Genomic DNA, 16,233 nt, shown 5'->3' with positions numbered 1-16,233 from the left:
TATAATCAAAATATTTTTATTTTAAATTACAAGAAATTTCTAGTAATAGAATTTTTAAGTTGAAATAAAATTTTAAATTTCTTGAAATTTATATAATAGTGTTTTATATCAAGTATATTATTAGCTATAGAGTGTAGACACTTGTTAAAGAAAGAAATTAACTACTTTTTTATGGGGGATAAATTAACTACTTAGTACAATTACAGTTATTAAAACCCAAATTTTAATATATAGTAATTATTAAAGAGTGTCATAAAGATACAAATTATGCTCATATTCTATTTTAAAATTAATTATTTGATATTTTTTTTAAATGTTAAAATATTAATAGAAATTTCACACAAATATCATAAGCAAATACACATAAATACATTGAATTTTGTGTGCAAAAAATAATCAGTAGGTTTACTCTCATTTTAAAAAGGTATATTATAAATAATTTAATATTTAATATTTTTTAACCTATAATCCAAGGGCATTTGCTAACAAAACCTTTATAGATAATAATGATTTTTGTTAAGAAAAATTTAGGTAAGATATTTTTTTTTTGAGAAAGTTTCAACCTATGATGCCACTTCTAATGATAGCTCTTTATCACTAGACCAAGACACTGATCGATTTCTAGTGTAGGCGGGGGATTAAACCCCAAATCTCTTAGTCAAGTAAGACATTATTTAAGGAGCATTGCATACATATTTTTTCTTTGTATTTTAGGACATTATTTAAAGAAAGAAAAAGTACCAAATCGATTGTGAGTTTTTGAAAGTAGGTGTATTTAAAAAAAAAAAAAAAACCATCTTTTAATTTTAAATATTAAAATGTACTAGTCGAAGTTTCAAAGAGTAATAAATGTTCCTTAAACACTTTGGAGCATTCCTTAGTAAGACTTGTGTTGAGTCTTGGGTAATTGAATTGATAATTACATAGAGCCTTTCAAAGGATGAGTAGAGATTTTGTAGATTTTTTTTTAGAGAGTTTCAACTTATGGAGTCCACTCCTGATGATAGCTTTTTCTTATCAAACTAAGATACCAATCAGTTTTTGGTGTAGGCGGAGATCGAACCCTAAGAAATTTTGTAGATTGGTTAAGTAGAGAACTTGCAAATTATAAGTGCAATGGAGCGAAAGAGTTTATTAGTCAATACGCTAAGGAAGTTTATTACATTTTTAGCCTTTCTCACTCCTCCAGGAGGAGTCCTCTCTCCTCTCATAACAAGTGTGAACGAAGGATGGAAGATTTCTCTTGATGGAGTAAATAATTTCTCCCTTCTCACTGGGCCTAAGAGCATTCTCATCAGCTCTCTAAAAAAAAATGTCATTTGACACACCAAAAACCCACTTTATCATTTTAGCACATCATTTTACAACATACCATTTATCAGATGTTCTATACTTCAATTCTATACATTAAAATAATATTTACTACATATTAAAATAATATATTACCTCCTCCCTATCCTTATCACTATCATCATCATCATCATCACCAACGGCCACCACCGGCACAAACACCGATGGCCACCACCGGCACAAACCCACATCCACCAACGCCGCCTTAAAAAAAAAAAAAAAAAAAAAAAAAAACGCACACACACACAACCAGAGAGATCAGCACAAACCCAAACCCACCATCGGCATAAACCCACATCCACCAAATTAAACAAACCACATCCCAAATCCACTAAATCAATTATAAAATTAATTACAATTTATACTAAAATCATATATTGAATCGGCACAAACCCATTTTTTTTCTCTCCTCCTTCAATGTTTGTTACCTTTCAAGTGCGACAATTAGATCAGGACAACCATCTCCGTCACTGTCGCTGATGGAAGTTTTCACTTCCGACCACCGTGTCCTTCACACTGGAGTTCCTTTTCGTCGCAAAGTGGGTCAGTGATTAGTGGCGAGCTTAGGCGGTCTCTGTCTCTCGGCGTGGTGAGATCGGCATGGCGAGATGGCGATGAGAATGCCAGACAGAGAGAGAGAGAGAGAGAGAGATGGGTTGTAGACGGAGAGACGGGTTGTAGACGGAGAGAGACAAATGATGGAGGAGAGAGAAAAAATGATTTAAATAAGCCAAATAGTGTTTGGCATTGTTGTCCGTACCGTCTCATATTTGAGACGGTACTGTAGATATGTGTCAAATTTTTTAAGATTTGGAACGGCTGATGAGGGCTTGTTTTTGTGTTTGGTGTGTCAAATGTGTCAAATATTTGGCATTTGGCATATTTGACACACCTGATGAGAATGTTCTAAGGTTGTTATGTTCTAGGGGTGGTATTTCTTGAGGTGCTCGATATTCAATAGATTAAGAAGGGGCTTCCCCTCCATTGTCTATTTGTCTACACTATATTACTTATACATTACACATTGTCTTTTTTTTTTTGGGTGCTAATAGGAAAATGATTAATACATCACACATTGTTCAACTATATAAAAAGCAAACCCTTGTACATCATGGACTTCATTTTTTGTCTCGGTCTTCTTTGATCCTCCAAATTTACTCAGATGCAGATTGGACAAGTGATCCCACTAACTGTAGGTCTATTACATGGTATTGATTTTTTTTTTTTTTGATGACTCTCATCTTTTGGTGGTGAGGCAAGAAAGATTCTTTTTACTCGATTTAGTATTGAAGCAAAATATCTCGCTCTTGTAAACACCATAACCAAGTTTTTGTGGCTATGTTGGCTACTACAGGATCTTGGAGTTGATTACTCCACTACAAGTCCAATCCATTATGAAAATAAAGTGCTATAATAACATCTTTCATGTACCCAACATATTGAGATAGTTTGCCCCTTTGTTCGTCACCATTTGCTTTAGGGTGCACTTCAATTGCAGTCTATCTCCTCATAAGACCAGTGAGCTAATATCTTCACCAAGCCTCCTCCACCAAGACGTTTTCATGCATTGGCTTCCAAAATCAAGTTGGTCTCTATATTCACCCATCATGAGTTTGAATGTGGCTGTTAGAATATAAGCCCAATAGGCTTAGGCCTATTGTTCTAAGTTTCTTATTCTACACGTATAGTACTTGTACAACACATTTTTTCTACCTATATAAAAGATAGATCCTTGTATTTTATTATTGACAGTATAATACACAGTCTTTTAGACTTCTATAGATTTGAATAGGGTTTTTTTTTTTTTTTTGAGGTGGATTGTATTGGTTTTTAATATGATTGTTATTGGTAGTTCCAATCCCTACTCTTTTATATGAAAAATCTAATCTGGTAGTTATTGGAGGGTGTACACGTCATTGTTGAATTTAAATTCTACCATAAAATAAAATTAAAAAAACCCTAAGACATTATTTTTTATATGCCCTATTCAGTAGTAAATTATTCTTTTGTATCCCAAAAAAAAAAAAAATCTTTTGGCCTTTTATCACCAAAAAAAAAAAAAAAAAACCCTAGTGATTTTAATGTCATATTGCAGACAATTGGTCACTGTATAGGATAGTAGAGAGAGAGAGAGGGGGGGCGAGTAGAGTGGGGAAAGAACAATTATGGATAAGTCCCTCTTTCTGTGTCTTGTTATTTTTAACCCGTCGTCTCCGGGGAAGTAAAACAAATTGCCTAAGTTTTGTAGTTTTGCGTGTATTGACTATAGGGAAAAGGAAGGGCCGTGACTAGTGAGTGAGAGAGAGACAGGCCTTTGTTGGAGTGTCATTTTCCTATATATACTCTCGAGGTAGTAAGAAAGAACACAGACCTAACTCTCTCTCTTCCCCCCAAGCCAATCTCTTCCATTGTTTATTTGCAGCACCACACATCTTCCCTCTCTCTCTCCTGAGGATGTCTGTCTCTTTATTCTTGAAGAAGAACAGAAAAAGTCTTCCTTTTCAATTCATCCCTCTTTAGTCTTACACCACACATCCTCCTTTTTCCTGCGCTAAGCTAAAGAGATAAAGGTTTTTCTTTCTTTCTTAGTCATCCATACTTTTTATGTTACAAATCACTCTTTATTTTTGTTCTTCCTTCGTTTTCTCTTTTAAGAAGTAGAATAAAACTAACTTCAAAAGTCACAGAGTCACAGCTATTTGTGTGTGTGTGTGTGTTTCCCATGAATTCTAATTAAGTGGAGGAGGTTTCACTTTATTGTTTAATTTAGAACCAAAACAGCTAAGCTTGATAGCACTTCTTCTGAGAATAAAAATGTCTAGAAAAGAGATTTTTGAGGAACCCTCTTTGCATCAGATTCCTGATCTTTCACTGCACATAAGCCCTCCAAACAGTGCCCCTTCCTCAATTTGCACTGGCACCAATGATGCCGATTCCAGCTTCGATATATGGCGCAAAGATGAAAGTCTAAAATCCTACAGTGACGGTTCCATTAGAGGCACCGAGCTCTCTTTATCCAACCCCATAAACGATTTGGAGGCTGAGAGTCGATGGAGAAGAAACTTCAGCTCTGTTAGTAGGGAAGAAGTTCAAGCAAGGCATATTATAAATCATGGGATTTCACTGCTTGATGTTCCTGATAGAGTCAAAGCCATAAAAGGAATTCCATTGTACAACAACAACAACAACAATTATTCGTTCCCTTTTTCAACTTTGGATCATTTCAAAGAGATGGATCCTAAGCTTTGTTTCAACCAAATGGCATATCCATCTTCTTCTTCTTCGCCTTCCTTTAGGCCTTGTGGTATAGGGGGTTTTGAACCCATGTCAAGGTATAATGGGATAACCATGGAGACACTAAGACCCCAACAGATTCAGTATTTGCAACAACAGCACCAATATGGGGTTGGGGCCTCGGATTACTCAAATGGATTTATGAGATCAAGATTTATGTCAAAGCTGCCGAGTAAGAGGAATATGAGGGCACCAAGAATGCGGTGGACAAGTTCTCTTCATGCCCGTTTTGTTCATGCTGTGGAGCTACTTGGTGGCCATGAAAGTATAGCCTTTCTCTCTCTCTCTGCACTATTTCTTTGACTGAAACTTACAGATAGTCATAGCTAGATTTTCTTGTGGTGCTTTTCCTTTAATCGCTACTTGTGTCTTGGGCTGTTGTTATTAGGGGCTACTCCAAAGTCAGTTTTAGAGCTAATGGATGTCAAAGATCTTACACTTGCTCATGTGAAGAGCCATTTACAGGTACGGCTAGCTGATAAACACTCATTTTCCTCTCACTTACACTTCACAGAAACCAAAAGAGAACACACACTCCTCTATTGAATACAACCCAAGCTCGCTCTCTCTCTCTCTCTCTCTCTCTGAGGCTGTGGGGTGCGGTGAAGACTTTGTCTATCCGTGTGGCACAGAAGCCGATGAATGCAGTGAATGAATGAACAGTTGAAACTGTTCTTTATGGAACAGGACAACTTCTACTTTTAGAGGAGGGAGAGAGAAAAAAAGAGAGAGAAAAAGTAGCCATCATTTCTCAATAATAGAAGCAATTACTGACCTTACCAAACATATACCTCGTGGCTATTAAAGAAACCAATAAAAATCCAGAAAGAGAAGCATCTGATTTGATTTTTTTGACTGAGATTTTATTAATTTTTTTCCCTTTGTGAAATTGTAGATTTCTTTATTAATTTAATCTTCTATTTATTTATTGTTTTTTTAATTTGTTCTGCCTTGGCAGATGTATCGAACTGTTAAGAACACTGACAAAGCTGCTGCTTCCTCAGGTAATTCATATTGCTTAGCCTTCATTTTGCCCTTAATAATTCCCTGAATTCCGCTATATTTGAATTATTAAAGATTCTTTCATTTTGCTTTATGCTTTACACCTCTAAATAACATGCGTACACACAACACGTACACACAACACATGTGCCACAAGCGTTCAAATATGCGGATGTGAATTAATTGATAATGTCCATATGTGTACTACATGGACACATCTATACTTATGTACATAGTCAAAGAGATAAATTGTATTTTAAAGCGTTCATAAAAAAAAAAAAAAAAAAAAAAAAAAAAATTGCATTTTAAAGCTTTAACTTTTGAAGCTCTTCTTTTCTTTCTTTGTTTTTTGTGGAGTGGCATAGATTGCTTCAATGTCAACCTTTCTTTTTTTTTGTTTGTTGCTAAAGGTTCAACTGTTCAAGTGTCAACATAAATGTGATTAAATATGTCAATTTGAAGAATTCGTTAACTCCAAAGAAAAAAAGTACACATTCTTATGGCTTTCAAGAAAAAATAGTTTTCATTCTTATGCATATTATGATCTTGATCTGAATTTGTTGGAAACCTCTATCAGATGGATCTGGAGACGAAGATAATTTCTTGGACACAACACCAGCCCTACATCAAAATGAGAACTGTTTACTGAATCAAAGAAGAGCTTCAAATGCAGCTTTAGAGCATGAAATTGGGTACCCATCTAATCTATGGAGTAACACTTCCAGGTAATTAAATCTGTCTCTCTCTCTGTCTCTCTCTTTGTGCTTTTATCGATATAGTTTGAGCATGAATGCACTTTCTTGGCACACTCTTTTGTGTTCAATGCATGAGTACCTTTAGCTTGGAAAATCTCAAAAGCAGGTCGACCCTTTTTCTGAAACTTTCTTTAGTTTCTTTCTGACAACTTTTGTTCTTCATTTGCTTTATTTCCCTGCTTTTTCCCATCATCACGAGAAAACTACTTAAAAATTTAAAATTAGCAAACGTAATGTGATTTTTATTTTTATTTTTAATTTTTGGGTAAAGAACGAAATGGGATTATGGGAGTTGCAGCTACAATAGTAAGCAACAGTACTGTCCAATGAGACAGAGACACCTCACAACTTTTTCCTCTTTTTCATAACTATATTCATTTGTAATTTACTTCTACATTACTTATCTTTACACTGAAATATGTCTAAATTCTCAAGCAATCTTTGGGTTGAGCTTTTTATTTATTTTATTTTATTTTAGAATAAACGGCAGAGCAATCTTTGAGTTGAGCTTATTCCTTTACTTAGTTGACATTTACATCCTCAGCTACATTGTCTGATTCTAGGGTTATTCCTCTTTTCTTCATACTAAATCCTTAACCAAGATTTTCCTTCACTTTTAGTTTCATTAATATCAACCTTCAGTTGTAGCACCATTTAGTTAATGTTGTAGCATGTCTTCTACTTTGTCTGAGAAGTTCGAGTTATGTATGTGTACAGCTAAAAACATGGGAGATCAGATAGTAATAAATAATGCTAATTAAAGATAATGGATATCTGTTTTTTAATACTTAAGTACTATTCCCTCAGAATTATATATTTTTTTTGAAACAATTCCCTCAGAATTATAGTAACCAACTTTAGCAGCTGTACAATGTAGATTAATATTTATATAAATAAAATCAATATTTTTTTTTTAATTATTGGTTAATTCGAATGTAGCCAACACTGTACAAGATATATACAGTTCAGCTCTACTGGGCATATAGTCTTTCTTCCTGGCTTTTTTTATTTTTTTACACAAGATAAAAACTTTACTTTAGTCTAATCTAAATATACGTATGTATGAACCTCTCTCCTGAAGACTTGAAGTCTAGCCCTTATCCTCAACATTCTACAAGCACTTATACTTATAGAGTAACCATCGCACCAAATATATACAGTGGTTTGAAATCTCAATAAGTCTAAATATGTAAAAAAAAAATTCACAAAAAGTTTGACAACTATCAAGGTGGTAAGTTGTTATTTATAAGTAAAAATAATAATATCAATAATAGGGTCTAAATTAAAACCAATAAAAATTTTTCAATTTAATTTTTATGAAAAATGTTGTGTTTGTAGTATTATTCTTGAAATCTAGAATTGCTTGTAAGCCTTTATGCTTCTAGACATTGCATTATCCTTTTATCATATACTAATAGTTTTAAAACATATGATTGTCATGCACCGGTGAGTTTGAATTAGTTTTTTATTATTATTTTATTTATTATAAAGTGGATAAAGATCTATTTATATCTAAAAGAAGTGATGTTTTAAGAAGCTACACCTAAGCAAATAAGCTCTAGAAAAACACTAAACCAAACACACATACAATTTTGCTAGCATTATATTTGTTCTATAATTTAAAATCTCTCAATTTCATTATAATAACCAATAATTATTTGTTAAAATATTAGCAAGGGATTTCTCCCTCAAAATGTTGAAAATATTGGCGAATATTGGTGAAAAATAGCAGGCATCTCGAAAATATCAGTCTAACATAAGTAATAATACTAAAAAACAATGAAGGAAAAACAATAGTTTAAAATATATTTATAAAAATCGAGAAAAGAAAATTAAAATGATATATAGAGAGGGGACCAAGGATTTATGTGTTTTGATTTGATGAGCTGCATTCACAATTTTTTTTTTATTGGGTACATTTTTGTTATAATGAATTGGATTGTGTTATAAAAAATATATAATAGTATAGATAGGAATACATTAGGTTGTGAGAAAAACAATAATGGTATTATTACAAAACACATTTCTATACTATTCTATAAAACCGTAGCCTATATATATATATATATATATATATATATAATGTCAATATGATAATTAATAATAATCTTTTAATATATTCTAACATCCCTCCTCGACTCAAGATGAAAGGGTAACAAAAACTTGAGTTTAGGGGGAAAAAAAAAGCCTTCAATGCTAATCAATTAAATGGAGATACAGCAAGAAAAGAAAAGTTTGAAAAAGTTCATAGTTATGAAGGAAAAAGAGCGTGATGCAAGTTAAAGACTCTATCTCTCGCTGGCGGACGTGCATGAAAGATCTCAAAGAGCGTTTGTGTGCTACTTGGGCCAAGAAAAGCCCTAAGTAGACACTTGAATATAAAGACTACGCACAACAATGAAAAGAGTTCTAATGCAAGAGTGTAAGTAAAGTATAGGAGCATTCCCAACACACACACACGCATATATATATATAGACACACACTATGAGGAGTAAGGACCTAAAGTACGTGGAGGCCAGGGTTTCTTCAGAGTTGGAATGGCAAGTCTGGGATCTGAGGAGTTTACATGGTTTTTTCTAACGACTTATATCCAAGGCGAAGAGTCCTTAGCGCCGCTATATTCATCACTTATTACAAAACGATGGTAGGATACGATATTTTACAAAACCATATTTGAATATTTATGAAAGTATCATTTATATCCTAATTTTTTTAACAGTATCAACTACATGAAATCCTTTCTTCTCAAAAAAACAAAACTACTTGAAATCCTATAAAATATATAAAATAAAACAAAATATTGATCACTGCAAAAACTGTTAACCAAGATCAAGGTCCTGCGCTAGTGGTATTTCAAAATCACAATTATTTCCAGTTTTTATAACCTTAGTTAGATTGTTCTTTTAAGACAAATATAAATAAAACAATGATAAAAAAGTAGATAGACTCTTATAGCATGGTTTTAATTAATTCTAGTAGTAAAATGTCAAAGTTGAAGTTGAAAATTTTAAGAATGCAAATAAATGTATTCCAACTTATGTAAAAAAATGACTTAAATTCCAACAAAATGAGTTTTTTGTTAGAGTGAAAGATGTCTTGTCTACTAAAGAATGTATTTCTATTCTACTAAAGAATAGATATTTAATTTTATATAGATAGTGATGTAAAAGCTTTGGTTGCTATAGTTCAAGAGTCCTCCCACATAAAAATAGGAGAAGATTCTTCAAATTACAATTTCTTTTTCAACCATCACCCATGTTGGGTAAACTGGTACCTTCCCTTGTCATGAGGGCTTGTAGGTTTTCCATGGGCTTGCTAGTTCAAGCCCCAAGGGTGGGGGTTTAAGTATGGTATGCCCGCCCCCTCCCCCCTTCAATTCTTTGTGGCCTTCGTGTCCTTTTTGCAATTTAACAATCTCATTTTGATCTTCAATTTTCCATAATTTTGTGTCACCTTCCTACTCTATCTTTTCTCTAAAATATTTGACATTTATTTATTTATTTATTATTTTCCGAGTGGCCAAACTTCTGAACAATCCAAATTTCGTAGACCTTCCCTTTTTTGTTGGGTGTACACGTGTAAGCGAAGTTTTACATTGAATAATGAGTAGTTAATATAATATAATTGAGCACATATCCATTGGGCTTAGGTCATTTGGGTTAAAATGTGTCTTTATATATTATATTAATTACTTAAGGAAGTTTCTCAAGGTGTTTATCTCTCTAACATTTTTAATGATGGCCACACTACGGGATCTAGATCAGTAACCGTCATCCACCTTCAATAGCTTTGAAGACCTTTTTTTTCCCTCTTCAATGTCTAAGACCTCTATATCTACAATTGTCGCCCCAAACTCTCCCTTCTCCCTCCCTCTATTGACACCTTTTCTTAATTTCATATTGAAAAACATATTTATAAACAAAAGATACACTGTTTACAATATAAAATTATAATATGACTTTAATATAATAAATTTAAAAGTAGAACATTAGAAATTTAGAACTAATTTATCAAGCCTCTATTTTAGCTTCACCGAATAATAGAATTACCCAATAACTTTAACATTCATATACAAAAATTAAATTACTTCATAAATTAATGATAGAATTTGTTTTTTACATGATCATTGTATATAAATAATAATATGTAAAAGTAATAATATAAACTTATTTACCTTAAATATGAGTTGGAAGAATAAATTTAGGAGTCAAGAGGGAAATATTGGTTTGAATGAGACACATGAGAGGGAGAGAGAGTAATGGAAAGTACTTTTTTTAGTAAATATGTTTTTTTTTTAAAGTAAGACTGAAAGAGAAAGATAATAAATAAATAAGAAATAAAAAAGGAAAATGAATTTCTTTCATTTTTAACTAGACATAGACCATTTTCCTATGAAAAATTTCAAAAAATACGAGATATATTTCTTTTAGGTTGCTATATACTTTTTTCCCCCCTGAGAGGCTATTTAAATATAGTAATTTACTATAGGAATAAAGCTATATGATATTCTTCCATTTAAGGCCTTAGGTAATTATTACCTTAGGAAGCACCTGTACAAATATAGACACGGGTACAGGTACAGATACAGGATGGTAACATAGCAATTTTAATTTGAAAAAGTAAGACATGGGTATGGCGGGGATCCATATATCAATTAATTATTAAATATATTTTTATAGTTAAGCATTTATTTTCATATAATATTAAACTAATATCAATTTAAGAAAAATAATAAATATTTTATTTCTATATATTATTAATCATTTTTTTTATCAAATTAAGAGTAATAATGAATAATAAAGCAAATTCATTACTATTAAAGGATGTTTAGAAATTAGAATACAAATCAAGGATAAAGATATTTATTAATTTTCAAATGTGATATTATCATTCAAAGCATGAATGTTCTCTTTGTTTTGTGAAAGGATATTCGATTCCTCTTGTTATCGTGTCCTGGTTGTATACTACATTTTTAATTTTTTTTTTTTTTTTTTTTAAAAAGACACAACTAGGATACACATGCGAAGGTATCAGAAGAGTATCAAGTCTCCAACACCTTAAATGAAATGTCCGTACTTCCTAATTATTACCACAATTTCCTTGTGGAAGAGCCGATTTTGTTATAATCAATATCATATGGAAAATGCACTAGATACGTAAGATTGTTAAAAAAAAAATACATGGAAGCTAGTCGGTCTTTTATAAATATTGATGAGTAGTTTCTTATGTATCATTTTTTTTTGAGTTTTCCATTTTAGCAATAGAGATAAGAAAGCAATAGGGAAATAGACACCCAATGGGAAGGGAATAGGGTTGGAGAAGGCTACTGTTTCATCTTGTAAATCACCAAAAGAGGGAAAGAATCTAAACATTCTTGATGGAGGTTACAGTACCTAAGAGTGGTTGCTTTTCTTTCTTCCTCTTTTGGTAACTTCAATCCCTTATAAACTATCATTGTTAGAATCCAGCCAGTCCTTTGGGATCTCCTTTAACTCCAGAGTAACTCTCATATATAGTTCCCTAGCTACTACCTAAACAAACAAACTTTAGAATCTTACTTATAGAATCAGTAGTTACATGCCCAAACTGGGATTTGCAATGAACTCTTAGTGCTTTCCTTAGTGGATTCTCTAAACTTGGATTTGACTAGCTTTCCTGGAACTTGACAATGACCTAAGATTCAATTAGGCTGGAGTCCAGCACCGCACATGGGATGGCTAAAAAGTGCTATAGGATTTATTAGATACAGTAAGCTTTCATGATATTGAAATTAGAAGTTTGGTGCATGTGAATCTGTGCCCTTTTTGCTTACAACCCCTTTTGTATTACTTGACACCTAATTTTCTTTGACTTGCACAACCTAGGTTAAAAAAAGGTGAAACAATATTTTTCTTTTGGTAAGTAGGTTAAACAATTAACATATATAATAACAACACAATTATAATTGTTGCATAAATGGGATGACATTTGTTGTGGTTTTAATAGAATCAAGCAATATTCCCTTAACTATTATAAAGAGCAAATGTCTTCTACCATTAATTGACCTGTAAACACATAATGATTTTTTTTTTTTTTTTTTTTTATATATATATATATAGAATATTTCTTAATAAAATCATTAAAATACTATCAACTGTAAATTTAAGTATAATTGATTTACTTACTCTAAAATAATGCCGATGATGTAAAGAAAAAGAAGTCTCTAACTCTCTATTCCATTTAGCTGTTGGGTAGCATTAACATATATATATATATATATATATATATATATATACCCATTTAGCTGTTGGGTAGCATTAACATATATATATATATATATATATATATATATATCAATTAGAAGCTGATTACTTTCTAGCTTCCAATGCACAAATGGCTTCCTTTCAAATCTTCTTCGTCTCCACTTTCTTCTTCTTCCTCAACCCACTGACACAGCATCAAGTGCAAAAATATGCGAAAGGTGACTTCTAACTTTCATGTTGTTGGCACTAGAATGCCCCTTAGGTAGCATTTTGAAGGTAGGATATATTATGGCCAAAAAAGGAAAAAAGAGAGGCAAGAGAGCCTGCACAAAGAGAATGAGAAAGAAGCTATTACTACTGAAATGAAAGGTCTCCAATTTTACTCAAGACAAGGTTAATGATGTATACAAACTGTTTATAGAAAAGCGTCTTCTTTTTTTGACTTGATACTACCGAGAAAAGAGTTGAAAGATCAATATGGATACAGGAACGAGATAGCTTGCTGTAACTAGAAAACTGCCCTAAGTGGTATCCTTCCCGTTGTTCTTATAATATATCCTATTCCCATTTGTCAAAGCAAAAATGTTAATGAGTTAGCTCAAACGTAAGTGGTAGCAAATTATAGGATATACAAACTGACTATGGTAATCTAGGATTTACCGACACTTCATATAAGGCGTCAATGCCATATTTATGTTATAACCATATCATCTTGATGTCTTATCTAGCATGTTATATTATAAGTTTTCAAAAAATTACCTGTGTTGCTGTGTCATATACCCATACCTATGTTCGTGCTTGCCAGATGGAAATTAGTCAATATAAGAAATAGATTTGGTCTTGTCTAAATTCTCTTGAAATTTCACACCTACGGGTGCTTTTGTTGGGAATCTCTCTCTCTCTCTCTCTCTCTCTCTCTTATGTGGTTAATGGATTCAATTTCTGATCAATGTATTTTGTTGAAAAAAAGAAGTATTGATTTGTGGGATCTGGAATTTGACCAAAGTATAAGCCATAATTAAAGTGTCATTTGGTATTTTAGAATGCAAGATTTGGTGTATGGATGTGAAAAAGAATCTAAATCTTGTTTACTAGACCTTGGAATCAGGTAGCTTACAGCATCTGTAGGAATTTGTTTCCTATTTACATAATTAATACGTCCTATTTTTGATAATTACACCCTTCTGCCTTATGAATTCAGTTCATTCAAGGAACCATGAAAATCGATTTGAGTGCTCTTGTGATTCCAAAGTAAGATCATGAAGATGTTGGAAAATTCTTGAAACAATAACTTATAATTTACATATTTTGAAAAGATGAAGTCACTGTATATTCTACAAGAGCTTGCTAGAAGCCTAGAAACTTAATTACATATTTCAGTTGTTCTGTGAAAGAATTCTAGTCTTAAAATGAATTCATCATCCAGTTTAGGTTTTGCATAATTCAGAAATCTCATTACTTGTTTTTGAGGGCACACTGGAGTTCATCCTTCCAGCGGTTTACAAGGATTGATAATAGACTTTTCCAGGGACGTTTCATTCTCTTGAATAAATTTCTTGAGCTGTGGTCATGCTAACTGTTTGATTTGTGTCTAGCTCACAGTTAGCGAGATTTATATCTCATTACTTTTCAGCAGATCTTTTTAGTTGATGTTTTCTCAGCATAAATTTAACGCGCTAAAGGCTTTGTGTTCAGTTAAGTAGTTCTTAGAGGACCTTTTTTTTTTTTTTTTTTTTTTTTTTTTTTGGCTGAGAAAGTACTTAAGAGGACTAGACTGGCTACATGTATATCACAAATTCAATGAGGTTAGCTAACCCCAAAATTACACAACCGGCTCAAGAGTCTGACCTATATTTATTCAGTAATCATATTTACAAGATATCCAAGTAAAAGTGCATCTATGATACCTAAATGGGCGCATATGTTAACCCATATATCATAGCTGCACTTGAATTAATGAACTGAGATATATGGGGCTTTGGCTGAATTATATGAGACTGCTGTTTTGTCTGCTAAATTATTTACTTGTTTCCTAGTTAGACCTAGTTGTTCGGTCTCAAGAACATTTATGTCAATTTGGATGAACCTATAAGCAGAATCACCCAGTCAGAAACAACAATACCCAAAAATTGAATAAATTATATTGCATTTAAAGTAGTAGTCTGCTTATGAAAACTTCACTATTAATGTAAGCAGAATGATCTCCATATTGTGACTTCTATTAATGTAAAGAGCGGTGCTCAATGGGAATTTTAGGCAAAAGAATTGAAAACTAACTAGTTGTCCTATGGAATTATTGCAGTGGAGGAGCATGGGTGCAAGCCAGCTCAAGGAATATGGACAGACTAAGACTAGAAACGCTGTCATTTCAACAAAGATCTGGAAACCAAATTGAGGTAGTTACCTAAAGATTGTGATACTTTTGAAAGAATTAATTTTTTATTATCTTCATGCACGTAACAATATAATAATATGATTATTTGGACTAGAATATGTACAATATCGATCTATTATCTAATCCGCGCAAGGCAAGCAAACATATATATATATATATATATATACATGTCCTTGAATTTCTATGAATGCATGTAATGTCATATACATAAGTAGCTTTAGGTATATAATATGACGTATAAAAGCTAATAACAGGTAATGTAAACAGATAATCATACTAGGGAAATTTAATTTCCAAAATGTTTTAAAAAATATATATTATAGAGAAATTTTATAAAACCAAAAGGCATATATACAACTAAAAGTTTAGAGTCTGCAATCAAAGTTAGATTAAAAAAAATTCCAGTTTAATCAATGATGCATTATATATGATTTAAAAGTTTGTTCACCAAAAATACTGGTTCTACTTTTTTTCACTTGTTATTCTGTGACTAGATTTTAATATAAGTTTCGAAATTCGTGGCAGGGAAGTGATGATTCTGCTCAATCAAAAAACTCCAAGGGGTCAAGTATAAACCCCAAGAATCCAAGCTTGGAGTTCACTTTAGGGAGACCCGACTGGCAAAGCAAAGAACTTTGACTAATTTAATTAGTTAGTAGTTTCCCAGAAGTGATATATTTAGGTACAGTTAGTGAAGCACTAAAAGAAATCATCTCTTATAAGTTTTTGGTATATCATCTTGTATAAATTCCATGCTTGTACATACATTTTGTGCTAAAGCTGCTGATCTTGATTGTGAGTTGATATGACTCGAATGAGTCATTTACTTTCAAATGTCATGAATGAAGAAAAAGCAGAGGAAAAATTAAAGAAGGAATCAGATAATGGTGCATTATATGGCTTTTATTCTCTCATTTATCTTCACACGTTTTTATATCTTTTTTGTGGGGTCATTTAAGTGAGTGATTAGCGTGTGAAAGCATGACTTATGGTCTCTTTGTTTCGTCAATATATATATATATATATATATATATATGTACACACGTACATTCATATTCGATTTGATGTTATATATTTGCACTAAGAATAAGGTAAAAAGATTTGGCTGTAAAGACGTAAGGAATATTATATATAATTTAGTTCACATGCAGACCACATTTTTAGCATAAGAATTCATGCATAAATAAAGCTGGT

The 16,233-nt window shown here is 32.1% G+C and overlaps 1 protein-coding gene across 1 annotated transcript; it reads left to right on the top strand.

Annotated features, from left to right (window-relative positions):
- The first annotated feature begins 3,606 nt into the window (after nucleotides 1–3,606).
- LOC126702274 (transcription repressor KAN1-like) lies at nucleotides 3,607–15,951 on the top strand. Its single transcript, XM_050400944.1, has 6 exons — nucleotides 3,607–4,909; nucleotides 5,033–5,109; nucleotides 5,603–5,648; nucleotides 6,224–6,371; nucleotides 14,947–15,040; nucleotides 15,565–15,951. The coding sequence occupies exons 1-6, from the start codon at nucleotides 4,165–4,167 to the stop codon at nucleotides 15,676–15,678; spliced, it is 1,224 nt and encodes a 407-aa protein (XP_050256901.1). The 5' UTR covers nucleotides 3,607–4,164; the 3' UTR covers nucleotides 15,679–15,951.
- Nucleotides 15,952–16,233: the final 282 nt, after the last annotated feature.

Source organism: Quercus robur, chromosome 10, assembly GCF_932294415.1.
Source record: "Quercus robur chromosome 10, dhQueRobu3.1, whole genome shotgun sequence".
Taxonomy (NCBI): domain Eukaryota; kingdom Viridiplantae; phylum Streptophyta; class Magnoliopsida; order Fagales; family Fagaceae; genus Quercus; species Quercus robur.
The sequence above is the reverse complement of the archived record's forward strand: the minus strand, read 5'-3'. Positions and strand labels throughout refer to the sequence as shown.